This window comes from Canis lupus, chromosome 2 (assembly GCF_003254725.2).
Source record: "Canis lupus dingo isolate Sandy chromosome 2, ASM325472v2, whole genome shotgun sequence".
NCBI lineage: Eukaryota > Metazoa > Chordata > Mammalia > Carnivora > Canidae > Canis > Canis lupus.
This window is the reverse complement of record NC_064244.1, coordinates 44,675,584-44,696,008: the sequence shown is the minus strand read 5'-3', so window position 1 is coordinate 44,696,008 and position 20,425 is coordinate 44,675,584. Positions and strand designations below refer to the sequence as shown.

The 20,425-nt window shown below is 36.7% G+C and overlaps 1 protein-coding gene across 33 annotated transcripts in view; it reads left to right on the top strand.

The window, feature by feature from the left end:
• PDE4D (phosphodiesterase 4D) overlaps positions 1-20,425 on the top strand; it is a 1,438,885-nt gene that overhangs the window by 1,207,324 nt on the left and 211,136 nt on the right. For all 33 annotated transcript variants that reach the window (XM_049097700.1, XM_025448312.3, XM_025448311.3 and 30 more), the window contains one exon: positions 4,344-4,535. In XM_049097700.1, coding sequence (XP_048953657.1) covers positions 4,344-4,535 — 192 coding nt within the window. The remainder of the gene's footprint in view (positions 1-4,343; positions 4,536-20,425) is intronic.

The window sequence follows — 20,425 nt, the reverse complement described above, 5'->3', positions numbered from 1 at the left end:
AAAACCCACTTACAAGCTGCGTAACTTTGAACACAGTACTTAACGTACGGGCACTGCTCCGTGATTCAGATTACTCATTGGCCAAGTGGAAAATATAATGCCTACTTCAAAGGGTTATTGTGGGGATTCAAATGAGATAATGTATAGAAAGCACAGAGCACAATGTCTGGCTCATAGAAAGTGTACCAAAAGTTTAACTGTCATTATCATCATTACGATTACTATTATCACCATCAGCATTATTACCCTTCCCAATTCCTCCCTTACTTTCCCAAGCTTCTGCTAATCTTTTACTTGGACTCTATCTCTTTGGCCATGAGTCAAAAGAGGATTCGTGATATGGAATTGTTTGCCAAAGCATGTGCTTAGGAAGTTCACAGCTGGTCTCTTTGGGTTCAGTATCTAAGGTTAGGGTTAACCCTCATTGTACTTCTTGTTTTATTAATAATGCCATGACATGGACTGTTTATAAGTTATTTTTCAAAAATAAGTAGCTTATGTGAACCTATCTGTATTTTCAGCCTAAATTAACTCTTAGTTAATATACTTACTGAGTAAAGCAAAACTGTCTTGATTTGTCCCAGACCTGTTTCTCTCAAGGAAGCTCCTTAGTTTTTGTTTGTTTGTTTGTTTGTTTGTTTTTTGAAAAAAAGAGCTGCTCAGTATTTTTGGTTTTAAGTAAAAGTAAATGTCTAATAAAATATCAGGGACAACTTTTTTTTGATCATTCTCAATCTGTAAAGCTAATACTGATATTTACTAGTTAATATAATTTTACCAACCTTTGATAATCACTTCCTATAGATCGTCAGGTTTTATTTTGGGGATAATCACTAAAGGTTTTTTTTCAGGAGTTTAAAAATTAGTTTTGGCCTTTATATACAGTAGATGTTCCTTTAGGTAGCGGTCTCCATCTAGTGGACACATTGCTATATTACAGCCTACAAAGAAAAATAACAAAGCCTCTAGAATATCCCCTTTCAAGCATTTTATTGACCTATTAATAAATTTTTGGTTTTAATAAGTATTATTGTGAATACTATAAAATATTTTAAGATACATAGCATTATTTTTCCCCAAATCTTACGGTGGAAAGCTTAAGAAGTTGCTTAATTTAATTGGAAAAATTCTAATAATAGAAAATAATTTACTGATTTTGAGAGGATTATATTGGTATGACCCAGTTGAACTGAGAAAAACCAAACCAAGAATCATACTCCTGTATTTCTTATATTTCTGCTTATGAATAGCAGTGAAATATATTTTACTTTTTAAAACAGTAAGACTATCTTGATATTGAAGGGAAATAGAAACATTTTCTTATGTGTTCACATTCGGTCCTCTTCATATTAAAGAGCTGCAGTGACTGTCCCTAGTGCAGAAATCTCCCCCTTTTCCCTTCCCATTCAAAGAACTTTAGTGTCTTTTAGCTGAATAGTAAATGCCTTCAGAAGCCCTCTTTAAATACTACTATCATATGAAAACTTCTCAGAAGTCTGGATTAAACCCAGCTTGGATTTATCTTATCACTTTTATTTTTGTATCTCAGTGTGCTCATAAAAGGTGCTTAGTAAGTGCATATTTAATTAAGCGTATCCAAGAAGGGCTTGCTTGAGGTCCTGAATAAGTCTCTCATGATTGGAGATCCTTTCTTCTTCTGGCCTCCCTCAGGATTGCCCAAAGCCCCACATGCATGAAGTGCCTTGTCCAGATGAAACATATGTCCCCTGGTTGTGTGTGTCAGTTGCTAACATACATTTATGGTTTGCATAATTATTTATTAGAGCTGGAAGAGCTTCAGAAACAGTAGAGGATTAAATATAGTTAGCTCAGTAATTTTGGTCAATTACCTTTTTTTTAAAATATTTGCACAGATATCTCATTACTATTATTATTATTATTTTTAATTCATAGAGACAGAGAGAGGCAGAGACACAGGCAGAGGGAGAAGCAGGCATCATACAGAGAGCCTGACGTGGGACTCCCTCCAGGGTCTCCAGGATCATGCCCTGGGCTGCAGGCGGCACTAAACCGCTGTGCCACCAGGGCTGCCCGATCAATTACCTTTTCTAGGAGCTTGTATCTGTGTCTATAAAATGAGTGTTTAACTTGATAACTTCTCATTGTCTTTTGTGACCAAATAAATACATCTATAAAGTGATGCAAGTCTTTTTTTTTAAGATTGTATTTATTCATGAAAGACACACAGAGAGAGACTGAGACAGAGACAGAGACAGAGACAGAGACATAGACATAGGCACAGGGAGAAGCAGGCTCCATGCAAGGAGCCCGACATGGGATTCAATCCCAGGACTCCAGGATCACGCCCTGGGCCGAAGGCAGGCACTAAACCACTGAGCAACTCGATTCCTAGGTGATGCAAGTCTTAAAAAATTTAATTGGAAAAACTTATTTATGAATGGCCAAGCTAGATTATGAGTTTCTCATTCATTCATTCATGCATTCATGCACTCATTCATTTATTTATTTTACTAGATTAATGTGGAGTCAGTGTTTCTTATTCAGTTGTAGATTCATAAGACATCAAGCCCTTCACTGATCTTCCACGTTGACCTCCAATCTTGGGTCATAACACCATTTATTAATAACTCCAATGGAAAAAAAATAACTCCAATGGAGAAAATAAAAGAATGTTTTTTTTTTGTTTTTTGTTTTGTTTTTTGATTTTTGTTTTTTTTTTTAATTTTTATTTATTTATGATAGTCACAGAGAGAGAGAGAGAGGGAGAGACACAGGCAGAGGGAGAAGCAGGCTCCATGCACCGGGAACCCGACGTGGGATTCGATCCCGGGTCTCCAGGATCGCGCCCTGGGCCAAAGTCAGGCGCCAAACCGCTGCGCCACCCAGGGATCCCAAGAATGTTTTTATGTTAGCTAGTTAATAGTTTGGGTAAAGCCTGTAAAGGGAAAACCATTGATAACAACTAAACTTGAATTCACTTATTTTTTTATTCATCCAACAATTTTTTAAACCACATACGTACTGGGCTGAGTTATTACAGTCCTCTCATAAGAGCATGTGAGACTTGACTTTATACTGACTGATACCTGACTAGAAAAGCTCATTGTAGAAAAGTTTATCCCAATTGAAAGGACTGTGAAGTTAAGAACTTTGTAGTTTTGTCTTTTCCCACCTCTAAAATCTGTACTGTCCAGCACAGTGCCTTCTATTTATTCAGTCATCCATTCAAATCACTTAGTAAAGGTTTCTGAGGTGCCATGCAAAGGGCTAAGGACACTCTGAACCTCCATTCTCAGCTCACAGTCTAGGAATGGAGACCAAGTGGGAAGCATTTTCAGTTCATTGTAAATGCTACCAATAGGAAGTGGGAAGATGTCTTGGGAACAAGAGAAAGGCATCTTATAAAGGTGGGGGGCATCAGGGCAGCCTTTCAGGTAAAGGTTAAGTCCTCAAGGATGAGTAACAATGTGTTGGGGGATAAGAGGATTGAGTAGTCAAGGGAGCAGAAGATTAGGTAGTGATGGCCTGAGACAAGGAGGTGGTGGTTCAATAGAGTGTATCATAAGTGGCTGATGGAAGAAGGTTGCATGTTGAGGCTGGGAAAATCGTTAATTGCAACTGAAAATGGATAGTTCAGACTCTCGGTCCAGCTGAAAAATTTGGACTTTATCCTGAGGACAATAGTGAACTACTGAAAGGTTTTGAATTGACAAAGATCATGGTCGGATTTACACTCTAAGTAGACTCTTCACACAGTACAGAGAGGAAAATGGATCCAAGCAACTAACTTAACAGCTGTTGTAAAAGTGTAGATGATAGTTGATGAAATCTTGAACTTAATATATCAGCTTTGGGGATGGAGGGAAGTGGATACAGCTGAAATCGTGTTTGGATAGGTGTAGGCAGGAGGGAGAAAAAGCCTAGGTTTGGGGAAGCAAGGATATTAGGCTTATAATGGGAACTTGTTGAACTGAACCCAAATAGTTACAGAATTCCTATGTATTTGTTCTTTTCCAAAAAGAAATTTAGTGGAACTATTCTTAGTAAATGGTTCCTTAGTAGAATGTACTTAGTAGAACTATTCTTTGCAGAATGGTTCCTTTTTAACTCAAATTTAGACAGACACATGTCTTGAATCTAGTTGGTTAACAAAAGTATCCAAAGCTTAAGGAAGATAAGTATATGAAGTCAATGTGTCATTTTTTTTTTACTTTTGTGTATTTTAATATTAAATTTTTTAAATAGTGGGAATCAGCTGTAAATGTTTTCACAGTGACTTCCTAAACTGAGAATCTCCCTTTACTGAAATATCAACATGCAAGTGTTCATAACAATTTTTATTCCTTCTCCTTCTTTCACAGTTTTGATGTGGACAATGGCACATCTGCGGGACGGAGTCCCTTGGATCCCATGACCAGCCCAGGATCTGGGCTAATTCTCCAAGCAAACTTTGTCCACAGTCAACGTCGTGAGTCCTTTCTGTATCGATCCGACAGCGATTATGACCTGTCTCCAAAGTCTATGTCCCGGAACTCCTCCATTGCCAGTGATATGTAAGTATAATGATGAGCAAAGGAAAAAGGGAGCTTCTATAGAAAATCAGTTGGTCGATTAATGACATGATAAAACCAATGACATTTGTTCAACTGCATCATTCTCTATGTTAGAAAGAACAGTGAGGAAAATTATACAAGCTGAAGATAAATGGTAGACTTAACTTGAGTACCCTGTCACTCTTGAAAAGAAACATTTATTTTTCCCAGAGAATACACTGTCTGAGAAAAGTGAGAATTAAATTTTTAATGGAAGCATTTATATTTAAAATGCTAGCTTATATTTATGCAGGATGAGTTTTAGCTACCTAGGCACATGAACATTTCCTAATATTTCAAAATCCTTTAAACTCAGTTATTACCTTGTAATAATAGAATGAATAGCAGTTTGAATATATCTCAGTAGATGTACCCTGTAGATGTTTGCACTGGTTTGCCTTATCATTTGAGAGATCTTGGGAGAGTTTTGCTAAAATTAAACCATTTTTGTTTTGCTAAAATTAAACCATTTTTGGAGGCAAGCACTGAAAACATTAGACAGATTTGAGTATCACTTAAGACATGGCACAGCTTGGAAAATAATTAAAACTGATAAGCAGGTTTGCAGATAATATACCATCATTAACTCATTTTCTCAGAACATTTCATTTTTGTGTTTACTGTAGTGTTCACTAGTTTTCTAATTTCTGGAGGCTTCTAAATAGGACCTTATTCAGTACCTGTACTATCATTTGTAACTCTGCCCCTATATAGAGTCAGTCTCCACTTTAATCCTCTATATCTGGACACTTGTCCAATAACACCATCTTTCACCATCTCAAAAACTCAGTACAGGTTAAAAATCATCATATAGGAATTAGATGGTATGAAGTCCCCGAGGGTCCAGTGTTATTCATGGTATGCCAACAGGTGATCAACCTATCCCCACAAGTCTAAATGAGGCTCTAGAAATGAAATTGTGTTTTACCCATTTCTCAAACCTGTGGTTCTGGTTGCCATTTTATTAATCGTTGTAAGATGATAATACTACATTCTCTCCAGGAATGAGCAACAAAACTGTGGTCATTTTAATTCAAACATTTAATTACTAAAATCCTATTTTGTAGCTGTCTTTGTTTGAAGCACTACAAGAGACATAAGAAAACTGTAAGACAGGGCTCTAGATCTCAGTTAACTAATCATCTCACAGAATGACAGGTCTTAGATCTAATAATTATTGGAAAAGACGACAGGGAAGCCCTAATATGTGTCCCTGTGAACTACAGGTAAAGGTAAGGGTGTCTCACCATCTACCTTTAATTATGCACAGATCTATACCATCGTTCCAAAGATACTCAATCTACGTTTGCTTTTCTCTGCTTTTTTAGCAACGAAACTTCTTCAGTAAGCTCTAGGTCTCCCTAACCTCCTGCCTCTAATCTCAGAGATCTACATCTGTTCTCTACAGTTCCTTACCATGTTGTATTGCCTTGATATTCTGATATTCTTAATCTTCTGAAATCTATCCTCCATTCATAGTGACCTCAGAAAATCCGTTAATTTAAGTAATATTTCTCAGTCACCCATAGAGTGGAAGAAATGGGGCCATCGTTAGAGGAAATACAAAGTGCATCTCATCTCCTGGCCTTCATCCCTGTGTGTCCTCTTTTCCTTCCTGCTCATAAGCCTCCTCTTTACCAGCATCTTTTATCACCTTGCAACATACTTCCCCAAAGTATAAGACTGTGCTTTGGAAAACTCTTTTGTGTATGGGTTTAACTATCAGCTTTCATGAGATGACGTACTCTTCACTGTCTCTGGCCCTGCAACCTCAGTTGAGCCACAGATCTGTAGCATTTAAATGCTTTCTGGAAATTTGTACTTTCTTATTCAGCTGTACTTCACAATCATTATTCAATTCAGTACATGTTGTTTATTAGTAAGTGAGCTTCAGATCTATAGCACTGTTGGCTTCTGGAAATTTATACTTTCTATTCAACTGTTATGCACATTATTAGTATATATTCATCAATAATTCATTGTATAAGGTGGACAGTGGTGTCCATTCTTCACTCCAAAACAACTTTTTTCCCAGTGGCCCTGTCTCTATGTTATTTTTATTCCATATTCTCATGTTTGAAATTCAAGACATTCGTTTATTCATTAACACATAATGAAAACACTTATTGAGCAAATATGATGTATTCAAAGCTGCCAATCTGCAGATAGTGGGATGGCTGACATTTTAGACCATTGTGATAACCAATGGTGAGCAGCCATCCTTGAGGCATTTATAACTATGGGAGCCAAGAGAGGAGAAGGACAGTTTGCCAGTTAGGGAAAGCCAGCTTAGGGTGGTAGAGGGGAACATTTACATAATGGGAGGCATAGAAAATCATGGCTCACTTAAACAATGACAGTCTAGTTGATGTCAATAGTGAAATGTGGCAGGAGAGAAAGAAGATTTGAATACAGTCTTCTGGGAGCTGAGAGTTACAGAGGTTTTTAGCTGGGATTTGACATGCTCATTTTCTTATTTTTATTGCTTCTGATTACTCTATTGTTGAATTACTGTGTAGAGTGAAGCAATTTCAGGCAAGTAAATCATGTTGAAATTTGTAGAAACAAAGTAGGCTAAATATAATACAGGCCCAGGTGAAGGAAGCAGAAGTGGAATGATGCAATTGGTCTAGTAGATGGAGACTTACAGAAAGGCACGCGTGTGTCTGTGTGTGTGTGTGTGTGTATTTGTGTGTGTGTGTCTGTGTGCATATGTGTGTGGGGGTTAGGGGACAGCCAGTGGGCAGGAGAATCAAAAAGAATGCTGAAGTTTTACCCTGAACAGGTAAATTAGTGGTGATGTTACAAGAGGAACACAAGGATAGAAAGTGGACAATATAATGGCAGATAATAGGTAATGAATTTGAGTTTTACATGATGAGGCTAGAACTCTAGGGAAAACAAGACTACAGTTAAAGGACAAGAACAGAGAGTAGAAACAATGTCCAGAGGGTGAGGAGAAATTAGAAGAACCAGTTACCTGCTGTAATTGCTAGGTTTGGGTTGACAGCCGAGTGAAGAGAATAGAGCTAGAAGAAGCCAGTGGGTTGAAGAGTGAATTGAAAGCAGAAGGATCAGCAGACACAAGTGTCTCTTTCAAAGTTGACAAGTTAAAGGGGGAGAGAAGACTAAAGCTGCTTCAGGGAGAATTAGGTTTAAGGAAAGATTTCTTTGAATTCAAGACACTTGAGCTGAGACAAGGAGAAGCCATTAAATATGGAGCTGTAGCTGCTGACAAAAATAACCATCGTGAGCTCAAGTAAAGGGATTGACTTTGGAAAAGTCATAGACAAGTGATGTCATTCATTTTCTAAAATTTTAGTAAATTGATTTTTGGAAACCAGTGTATAGATTATTTCTCTCAGACCCTCTACTTTGCTCTAGTAAAGATGAAATAGTTCATGCATTTTATGAAAAGCCTGTATTTCATATTTAAATGGTGCTTTTCTTTTCAAAGCAAACTTACAAGGATGACCTCACTTTTCCCTGTACCTGTTCAAGAATTTCTTTACCTGACTGCACTCATAAGAATGACATATTTAATCAGGCCTTGATGCAACTCTATAAAGTTTTGAAAAATAATATCTTGACATGTTCAGCTTTCTCATTCCCCGGATATTTACATTGGAACAAAAAGATTATAGGCTCCTGGAAAGCATACTTTTTACCAGGGAGATCAAGTTTCTCTGAGAAGCAAGATGAATAGAATAATTACCATTTCAGTCTTTAATCTGATAGTATGTGTATCTTCTACACGTAAAGGATTATGCTTTCTCTTCATTTGACTTCACATGTGGCCACATGTAAACCTCTATTTTCTTATCTTACCTGGTTCCTAATAATGCTGGAAAGCTTATTCAACGTCTGTAATTCAACTATCCTTTACAGAGAATGACATCACCATATATCTTAATCACTCTTGATGATTTTATACTTATTGTTCTAGTTAGCATTTTCATTGAGAAAACCCCTTAGAAACCTCAAATACAAACAGTACCACTAAAGGTCTGTAATTATCTATGTGAATGAAATGTTTTGGAAAACCTTTAAATGCTCTTTAGGTTGAAATATAATTGTTTATTTTGTTGAGAAAGTGAGATGGAAAATCATTGCTTCCTAATAGACAGGATGTTGTCATCTTATCTTCTATAAATAGATACTAGTTAAATAGTGGAGACATCAGGAAAAAATAAGACTAATAATGGGCATAATAATAATCATAGCACTCATTGCCTGTGTGTGTCACCCTTCACTTTGGCCAGTATTTTCACATCTGCAATCTGATACTTTGATTACTTTGAAACTTTGCATAGTCCTATGGATAGGAACATCGTTCTGCCATTTTATAATCAAGAATCCAAGGTCCTCAGAGCTTAAACTTTTTTTAAAAAGCACAGTAAGAAGCAATAAAGAAAATGTGTGACTGGCTCTTGGAAAATATATATACCTCTATAAGATAAGGCTAACCATAGCATCTAAAAACTTAGCTTACATAAGGCAAAAGAGAAATTTCTGGCAGCTTCTGCTCAGAAGACTGCCACATAGTTTGCTCAATATGTCCCCAGTAGCAAGAATAAGAAGAAAGAGGAAAATTTTAAGTATTAGCATAAATACAGTCGAGAAATAAATACATGAAAAGTGAATTTAAACTACCATTAATAGTAAAAAGTATTTTACCACAATGGAAATGACAGTATAGCAGAAGGTTGCCCAAATGTTGTCATGAAGATACACAAAGAAATTTACAGAATAAGTGAATAATTACATAAAATGTATACTGTTGTTTTCCTCTAAAATTCCTCAAAATGCATTTAAAATTGTTTTTAAATTCTGAATAATGGTTATTTCTCTTGCTGCACTTCCTCCGGTAATGTAATATTCTTTGTATTTACAAAAACACATATCCTGAGAAATTTAACAGGAGGATTATCAGAGACAAGACACAGAATTTAGTCATAAAATTATGAGTTTAGTGAATACAAGTTACCTGGCAAAGGACTGCAGTTAAAAGGTGTTTCAGTTCACCTGGATAAGGGGCCCTCTAGTCCCTATCTTCTACTGAATAAACATTAACATAGAGAATCCAGAGGCAAAGCAAGTAGCTCTTTATCCATACTTAGATACTTATATATACAGAACATGGGGGGAAAGGTACAGAAGGGGCAACAAGGGGGAGGTGAGTGGACTCAATAAACCATAGAAAACTGGGGCCCTCTTGGCAGTCTAGCTCATAGGTCCCCATCATCCTATAGAAGTGCGAGACCGCATCGAGGAGTCCTTTGGAATGCCTCTCAGGTAACGGACAGCATCCCTCATCCTCTTCTCACATTGCTACCCCGGGTTTAGCAGTTAGCAGTTCCCTCACCACCTCTTGAGCCCTGAATGTGAGTTTTCTGTCCTATTCATTTTTCTCCACTTCTTGAGTAGAAGGATGCTGTTGCCACTAGTCCTCAGTTTGAAAAAGGAAGGATGGTTGCTTGTCTCTTCATCTCTTCTGTTACAGGTTACATTATTCTTCCTTGGCCTTACTAGAGTATCTCTTAAGAGGAAAATAAGAGGTGCCTGGGTGGTTCGGTCGATTAAGCATCTGCCTTCGGCTCAGGTCGTGATCCCAGGATCCTGGGATCCAGCCCTGAGTTGGGCTCCCTGCTCAGTGGGGAGCCTGCTCCTCTCTATGCTGCTTCCCTTCCTGTGCACACACATTCTGTCTTTCTCTCAAAAAAAATAAATAAAATCATTTAAGAAAAAGAAAAAGATAGATTCCATTACAAGAGTTCTAGTCCTCCCAAGATTTACATGAAAAGTTTGTAATCCCATCTAGCTGGATTTTAGGTCTTATAACACTAGTAAGTTCATCTTCTTTCTTAACCTTGATTTACCATTCAAGAGTCCTCTAACATTATCTAAACATAGAAAGGTATCATGGCCACATAATCTCTGCCCTAACTCCTGAGTTTTCTTGACTGAGGTATACTCATCCCGTCGTCCATGGTGTGAGAGTGACAAGACCAGGGCCAGGGTTCCCAACATGTGCCGAGGTCCCTGGGGGCTCTCCAGGAACTCACATGGCTGTCTGGAATATTTTAAGGAAAACAACAAAACATCTGGTATCACCTGAGGAACCATAACTAGATGTAGTTCCCAGTTCGAACTTTAAGTCACAGCTTTTCTTTCTGTGATACCATAGCTTTGCAAAACTGAGTTTCTTATGATTGTTGCGATCAAAAGCAAGTGCTGCACAAAAATCAACACGGAACAGGATATGAGGGAGGCAGCATCCGATCTTATTCCAGAATGAGAAGTTGTATAGTCCTCAACAGGCACTGAACTGCTATGACAACCTCTTATTCAACAGTTTGGACCTAACTACTTAATATTTGGAACCATTCATTATTTCTTTTGGCCAATGATTTGCCGTAAACAATTACTGAGTGTCTGTGAACTGAGAAAGTATGAGAACCTCTGTGTTAGGGTGTTTATACACATCCTTAGGATTGGAGCTAAATCAAATGTCTGTGTGAAGAGAGATTTTGTTGAGAGAAAGAAAAAAAAACACGACGGATTCAAAGCCATGAACTTCTTGATGAGCTCTAGAGTAGAGAATTTGTTCCATTTCTAATTCGGTTAGGACCCCAGGTAGACAAAATCTTTTTTTATTGTCTAAAGCAGCATTATTTTGATAATGAGCCAGATAAACCAGCTTTTTCTTCCATTCTCGGTGGGTTGGCCACTGTTAGTATTATTACTATGGAGTGTTGGAACTAACTAAGTAACTAACTAACTAACTAACTAACTAACTAACACTAGCCATTAAGTTCCAGGAAGTCTATTGGCAGAGTATTCTTAGGTCATCAGCTGCTAGACCCCTCTTTTGCTACTTTTTTCTCCTCTTTTTTTTTTTTTAACTCTACTTCTTTGTCCAGTTACTGAAGTCATTTTATTTCTGTCTCAAGAAACCAAAAACAACAAGAAAAAAAAAAAGTACATAAAAAATAAGAGTTCCCTGAATGGTAAAAATAATACTTGTAGTTAAACATACTTCTTCAGTCTTTGAATTAAGGAATTTAAAATGCCAGCCAAGGACACCTTTTTGTGTGTTTCTAATCTTGTGCTTTTCAAAAAATCATAAAAAGGAAGTTCTAATGTTCTGCTGTTTTGAATGATCATGTTTGTTGATGTTATAGACATCAAGAGTTGAATTTGTTTTGAGTTGAATTTTTTTAAGATTTTATTTACTTATTCATGAGAGATACACAGAGAGAGCCAGAGACATAGGAAGAAGGAGGAGTAGCAGGCTCCATGCAGGAAGCTCGATGTGGGACTCGATCCCAGTACTCCGGGATCATAACCTAAGCCAAAGGCAGATGCTCAACCGCTGAGCCACCCAGGTGTCCCAAGAGTTGAATCTAATGCATTACTCCAAGATGGATGTTGCTGTATTGTGCTCCAGTTTTTTAAATAACTAATTATGTATTCTAATATCCCTTGATTATTACTGCCAAAGTAATAGATGTATCTTGAGGTTTTAAGGGACATGGAAAGATAAATATTAGTCTTGAAAAGTTCTTAAAGCAGGTGGAAAAAAAAGAAAAGGAGAATGACCAAACATTAAAAACTCATTATTTCTGGGGTGCCTCCTGGGTAGCTCAGTAACTTTAGCATCCAACTCTTGATTTTGGCTCAGGTCATGATCTCAGGATTGTGAGATTGAGCCCCCCATTGGGCTCATGCTCTCTCAATCTCTTTTTTAAAAAGTCATTATTAAATAAATAAATAAATAAATAAATAAATAAATAAATAAATAAATAAATGTCATTATTTCTGTGATAAGATTATTGCCACCTGTTACATCTTCAGGGGAGTTTGCCCTAATATTTAGCATGCAATTTTCCTTTCTGAATTTCTTTCATACCCTTTCTGTTCCACAGTGTTTGGACTCTAATTGTAACTGTGGAGGGAAAAAAAACCAAACAAACAGAAAAATAGTCGCCTGAGTGTTCCTCAGTTCCCACACCTAAGAGAAAAAGACGCCATGAAGATGAACTATTTAAACTTCTAAATGTTTGGTTATGAGGCTATACTTTTGCCTCAGACTTAATACCTAACAAAAGGTAACATCTACTTTTTTAAAAAAGTGAGAAGAAAGGGTAGCTTAAAATACAGTGATCATCACACAATCCTGTGAGTCATCAGAGATTCCTACTGGAGAGCAAACTTAGATCAACCTCGGTCAAGGAGGAACTGGCTAATTTTTCAGTGTTTGCAAAGAACACTATCCCTCAGAGCAACTTGTGAATAAAATAAAGTTAGGACATTTTGAAAACCATCTTCAATAAGAATAACTAGCACAGTACCTTGTCTGGTGCTGTCAGCGCAGAGTGGCCATAGGTGAGTGAATTGAGTTGAAATCATCAGCTCTTCCTGTCTCTTGACTTGTAAGGGGCAGATGGCCATAACCAAAGGGGTTCTAGTCCTATCAGTTGTGGACACTGGAGCTGGTGCCTCTCATTTGTTTCCTTTCCCCAGTGCTCTTTCCTTTGTGTATTAAGGAGAACTAAAATCTAAAACCACGCCCCAGGGTGTTAGAAAATGAAAATGATTGGGACATTTGGGTGGCTCAGCAGTTGAGCATCTGCCTTCGGCTCAGGGCATTATCCGCGGGTCCTGGGATAGAGTCCCACATCGGGCTCCCTGCATGGAGCCTGCTTCTCCCTCTGCCTATGTCTGTGGCTCTCTCTCTGTGTCTCTCATGAATAAATAAATACAAACTTTTTTAAAAAAGAAAATGAAAATTATCTAAATTTTAAATTTTGATGGTTGATGGTAGGAATGTGCAGCTGGTGATTTCTCAGAGAAAGAAGACAGTCCATTCCTGAGGAGGTTCCAATCTGTGACTTCGAACACATTCCAAATAAAGGAGTGTATTAATTGGTGTATTTTTTAATGAAAGTATCATGCTTTTCCTCATTCAGCAAATATTGACAGTGCCTACTCCATGTCAGGGTACTGTTTGAAGATGCCATAGGCCCATGAAAATAAGAGAAAACTTTTGTTTGTGTCATGCATTCCTCTCATTTACTTTTTGTAAATTCTGGATTGAAGAGGTTACCCAGTCAATATTAAGATAGATAGATTATCTATCTATCTATCTATCTATCTATCTATCTATCTATCTATCTTAATATATATAGATATATCTTATTATATATATCTATATCTATATCTATATATATATATCTTTATTCACTACCATATCAGTCACTTTAAATATTTATTTTGCTTGTTGGTCTTAGATACTTAGCAAATTGTTCTCAATGTGTTCTGTACTGTTGTCTGAGCCTTATAAGAAAAAGTCATCACAGTGTTGAAACATTTATGGGATGTGTTTCTTGACATAAGACTGAGTTCCTCAGTTCCCACACCTAAGAGAAAAAGGCGCTGTGGAAATTAGCTATTTAAACTTCTAAATGTTTGATCATGAAGCTATACTTTTGCCTCAGACTTAATGAGTAACTCATTCTCACTAAATCCCTGCAATATGAAACACTTAAAGACCTACTATTAGGTAGGTCTATTATAAAAATGGACAAAGAAACCAGATGCATGTTTTTTCTTCAGAAAAAAAAAAAAAGAATATCAAACACTGGGCCTTGCTATCAGATTCCTGGCACTTTGTTGTGTAGCTCAGGTGAGATATGCTGAAGAAATAGCACAGCTCTTCCACCTGCTTATTGCAATTTCTCTCTGGTTTTTTTGGTCAGCTGTTTGGTAATCGTCTTGAGGTTTCAGGCATTTTCTTAACGTTGGTGCAGAAAAATGTGTTGTCATTGATCAGTAGACAGTTATGTCTAGACATATGTGAGGCGGCAGTTCCTACAACTTCTCACTGGAAGTGGACAAGTTAAAAACAGGAAGAGGGAATGGCTGTGCACCCCTCTGCAAATGTGGGAGTTGCCCTGTGACAATGGGTGAGAATGGGTGAAGCACTTCAGTGAATGGCATTGTCTCCTAGTAAAAGGTTGTGAATGGCCCCCAAACCAAGATCTTTCAGCTCATTGTTTCACTCACAGGGAGAACAAGGCTGTATGCAGATCTCAGCCTTTCACAGCTCTACTTCCAGTCCTTCTTTACAGCTTAGAGAACTTTAGGCTGAACTCCTTCTTTGCACAGGGCCAGTTGTGTTTGTTTGGCTGGTTATTTTTTTGTTTGTTTCTCTGTTTGACTTTTTGTTTTTTTTTTGTTTTGTTTTGTTGTATTGTGTTTTGCCAAAAAAGAAAACAAGCCTTATGATTTATGTGCTATCTACTGGTCCCCATGGCAACATTTTTTAAATTCAGTAGAACAAAACTTTCATCCAATCATTATAATTGTCAATTACAAATGCATTTCTACAGAAACTATAAAGAAGGCAGTTGATAGAAATATTTTACATTATATCATAGAGTTCATTGCATGTGTTGACATGCATATGTTGTCTTTTCGTATGTATCCTTTATGTTCATTCAGTACACTGGGTTTTGATTCATTTATTCCACCTACTGTAGAGTTGAGGTAAAATTTCTAATACAGGTCACTATTTCTTGGTCTCTTGTTTGTTTGTTTTGCATTGTTGGCAGGGAGCCCATCCTGTACTATTTATTGAGGAAGAGACTAGTGTTTCCCAGGCAGACAGCTTATCTAGAATCCAGTTCTCCAAACACAGGAGCAAAGTGACAAAAACATGTTTCAAAGATGCCTGAAAAAATCTTGTGTTCACCAGTTCAAGTTTGGGATGTTCACAAGGCGGACCATGTTCCCTCCTTTGTGGCTAAGCTTCAGGAGACTCTTTGAGGAGTGAAATATATACACCTTTATTTTTTGACCAGTTTTTAGTTCATGCTTAGGAGTACAGAGTACTTGTCTGGCATCTGTAGAAACTTTATAGTTGATGGAGAGTTCTCCCATGAAGTTTCGTGCTTGATCCTCAAAACAATCATATTAAGGAAACTAAGGAAAATATCATTAGCTCCATTTTAGAAATTACAAAATTCTACTAAACAATATTGTGTCTTGCATGTGATTGAGTACATGCAGGTGAGTGCACACACACACACACACACACACACACCATGAATTAGAATTCAGATATCTTGACCCTGAACTAATGATTTTGATCAACGTTGGGTTTGGTATTTGCTGGCAGGCACAACAGCCTTTAGATGAGAATGTAATAAAGAAGTAAAACACTTAAACTAAAATTTTGATTTCTCTTTAAGGGATGGAGAATCTTGATGGGCTCCTGGGCAAATCTTTTAACTTAGGGCCTTTGCCAAACAGTCAGGAATTTTGTTCTGTTAATATATCGATGTCCTTTTGCCTCTAAGCTTGGAGTAGATGCTTTTTTCCCCCAGTTATGTTAAAGATTGTCTTCCCTTGGAAGACTTGCAACTGAAGTTTCCTAAAGATTGCTCAAGAGCTTTAGTGGTTAACATGATAGCCATGAGCCACATGAGACCTTCTCATTAATTAAAATTACAGCAAAATTCAGTTTCCCCAGTTGCAGTAGGCACATTTCAAGTCCTAAGTAACAACATGTGGCTAGTGGATACTGTTTTGGACAGCATGGATAGAGAATATTTAATATTTCCATCATTGCAGAAATTTCTGTTGGACAGTACTGTTTCAGTCTGGAATATGCATTACCGTGTGGCTTCAGAATAGTCTGAATCCATTTAAGCATGCAGAAAGCAACATGGTGTGGTAGAAACTAAACAGTGTTTTTAAAGCCTGCACTTAAATCCAGCCACACTACACATTACCTTGCCTTGGGATTTCATGACCCGGTAAGATTTCAAAAACTACCCAGGAGACTGACCAAGGGTTACAAACCACATACTTTGTCACATAAAGGACATTAACAAGAAAATCCTCATCAGTATACACAATCTGGTCTTTAAAAGGCATTTCCATTTCAATAAAAAAGGGCATGATCTTAGAATTAAGGAGAGTTTTCAAAAGGAATGTGTTTACGTTGTTTGAAACCTCATCCCATGGTCCATGTTTATTCTCACTTTGACAAGGACCAATGAATGTTCTGTTGGGCAAGCACCAGCTCTCAGCCTGGCATTTGGAAACCATTGAACTCTGCCACTTGCCAAGGGCATGACTGTCCCTGAGTTACTTGTGTTCCCTGAGTCCCGTTCCTTATCTTAGAATGGGAATATGAGCATCCTTTGAATGTACTAGTCATCAGAATTAAATACGGTGTGCCAGTAGAACACCGTGTCTGGCACATAGTAGGCATGCATAAAACGATCCTGCTCTCACTCTTCTCTATTTGATCATGTCCTTCTTTTTAACCTACTGAATTCTTTTACCACATGAAGATCTTTTAAAAATTGTTGCATTAGCTTCCCATAAATCTTTCTTCCTAAAACCCATCCTGGAGGAAGACCAAGAGGGCAAGGTCACTGACCTTAAGAATGGGACTATCGAATAAGATCTATTTCTGTGAAAGAAGAACCTGTTCCTAGAACACAAAGTGAGAGCACTGCTGAGTCCTCAACCCTCCCCATACTTCTCCCCCTCCACAGAAGTCCATACTCAATGCTACCACAGTAGTTTGTGACATCAGCACACCCGGAAGAATTCTTCCATTGTAGGGGCTTTCACTGAACAAAGTAACTAATATGCTTAGTGACTATAGCTATACGCCCTTTTTAACTTACTAAAATTGGAAAAGGTTTTGATATGTAATTTTAAAAACAGATTGTCTTTTGTACCATCATATAACTAACAAGTTAGAGGGGATTTATTAGTATCATGTACCTTCTCTAATGAAGCCTACATTTTTGTTTTATGACAAATAAAGAAGAGATAACACTTCAGGCTAGAGCATTTTTGCTTATGTTACAGTAACTGCACCTCAATTTACTTTATCATCAGTGCTTGTGATAAGAGCACATGTGGGCCAAAAATTGAGGACTTTTGTTTTAAGAATTTTGGGGGGTCGGGGCGCCTGGATGGCTCAGTGGTTGAGCATCTGCCTTTGGCTCAGGGCATGATCCCCAGGTCCTGGGATCAAGTCCCACATCAGGCTCCCCATGGGGAGCCTGCTTATCCCTCTGCCTGTGTCTCTGCCTCTCTCTCTCTGTGTCTCTCATGAATCAATAAATAAAATCTTAAAAAAAAAAATTTAGGGGGCCAAGTATCAATCTAGGCCATAATTCTTAAAATAATAAATGAGCAAAGGATTTAAATTTCAGAAGACTAAATAACTTCTAAGGTCATGTCCACTTCTAAAGTTATATATTTTTGTTTAATATATAACAAATATAAAAATATATATATATATAACAAATATATATTATTTGTTAATTTGAGGACTTTTTTTGATTTGAGGACTTAGCTTTCTAGAGCAGTTTCAGTTCACAGCAAAATTAAGAAGAAGGCACAGAAATTTCCCATATATGTCCTACCCTACCCCAGAATGCAGGTTCTGCGTGGACACATTATTTGATGTTTTAATCACATGAAGTATTCCTTAAAATGTAACATTTGCAGAGTAGATGTGCTTTAAAGATTTTTTCCATTGAATTGTATGGGCAAAATAATAAAGTAAATTCTCTTTATGCTAATAAGGATGGTAGTGGGTTTTCTCTCCCAGAGTACCTCCTCTTTTCCCTATTATTTGAAGTACAAAGGCGGAAAACCAGCATCCTTCTGTCAAAGGAAAGAGAGCCCATAAAATTTCCCTAAGGATTACACACACACACACACACACACACACACACTTATATATATTTACATATAAACATATAGACACGTAAATGCCATCTTCAGAGGACTTTGTAACATATAGCATGCATACAATCTTGCTATACTCTGAATATGGATATATGATATTCAGCTATCAGCCAGAATTATCACCTGGTTAGAAACCAGCAATTATTTTATTTCACTGCATTCATTATTTTATTTTAGGGTGGAAGGACATGCAAATCAGTAGGTAGGCAAAGATTGTTTAGTTTTGTAAGTCATTGGTAATGATGGGGGTTTTTTTATTTGGTTTGGTTTTTTAGTTTTTAGTTTTTGCATTTACATGTAATTTCTGTTTTAAGCTTTATTTATTTTAGAGGGGGGAGGGGCAGAGAGGAGCAGAGGGAAAGAGAGAGAAAATCCCAAGCAGACTCATCAGTGAACTCAGAGCCCAATATGGGGCTTGATCCAAAGACCCTGAGACCATGACCTGAGCCAAAATCAAGAGTCCTCCAATCAACCAATTGAGCCACCCAGGTGCCCCATACCTGTTTTTATATTAACTTATTTGTCTGTTAAAATTGAGGAAAGTGCTACTGGTTTGTTTTTTCCTTTTTGTACTGGTAGGGAATATAAATACAAAGGTGCTCTCCAGTTAGGGTAAACATTCCAACTAGATGACTATACTTGTGTATAGCTATAGTTAGCATTATCAAAATACCATCAAAACTATATCTATAAATACACACAAATGTGGCTTGGAGTTTGACACTGAAAAAATTCAAATTGGAAGATACCACCTTACACAATACTGAACAGCTTTCTTTTAATTTTGCTCTTATATTAACGTACATTATTTTAGGTTCTCAGTAAAATGTTGAACATTGCTGCCAAAATGCAATTTTTGGTAGTTGTGACTTTTGACCACAGGACCAAGCTTTTGTGGTAAGGGGACTACTTGAATTCTACATGGCAGTAGCTTCAAAGAGGAAAATCAGATTTGGGTCTGGCCAAGGTTGGCTTTGTCACATAGGAAATTCATTCCCTGGGATTCCATAAATGTGGGTAGTACTTACTTACTTACTTACTTTCTTACTTATTTATTTATTTATTTATTTATTTATTTATTTATTTATTTATTTTACTTAGAGTGTAGCCAGTTCTAAATTTAAAACCCAAGCAGTACAAAGGAGCAATATCATCAAGTGAATCTGACACAAATGAAGCACATTTTTTCATTTGTTTTTTGCTTTAGCAGTATAATACATACTAGGAGTTTACCAAAATCATAATGTCTTCTTCATAAGTAATTTTAAAAGCTTCATTATATTCTTAAATGTGACACTTGTAGTTTCTCAAAGCCAACATTATATTTTTGGAAAAACAGGTCACCTTTTAAAAATGATATCTGTGGAAAAATATAATTTAGTTTTACAAAATGTTCTTGGCAGCCAGATTTTCCATAATACTACCTTTATTGTCTGAAGCCATAGTTTTGTGATTTTAGTTTAAAAGGGTAACAACATAAAATATTCAACATCCCCATAAATTTGTTATCAATGGACGCAGTTCTTCATGTAATATTTTAATATTTAGCTTTATCTTTTGAGTGTTTTCTCAAAATAAGCACATTTTCTTTACTGAGTTGTTTTTAAAGGAATGAAGGACTGAAATGAATTTAAATATTCATAACTCATTTAAAATTGTTTTAATTTTAAAATAGAATCAGCGCTTACATTTTAATACGTTTGGATTGACATCTAAAAATAGATTGAAATCATTAAAAATATTTTAAAAGTATAAAGGCGTGTACAGTTTTTCATGACTCAATATGTTTAATGTTAAAAGTAAGATATGAAATACACAGTATGATTCTGTGTATGAAATCATGCGTTCCATAAAAATCATATATAACATAACACACATGCACTTCCGTGCATTCAGAAGGAAAATGTTATTGACAGTTATTTTTGAGTAGTTCTGCAAGGTTTTTTTTTTTTAATATTCCAAAGTTTCTACAGTTAATATGCAAATTACTTATTCAAAATATATATATTAGTTTTATAAAAGGTCAAATATAGAAATCTGTTTCCATATTTGTTTGTTTGTGTATT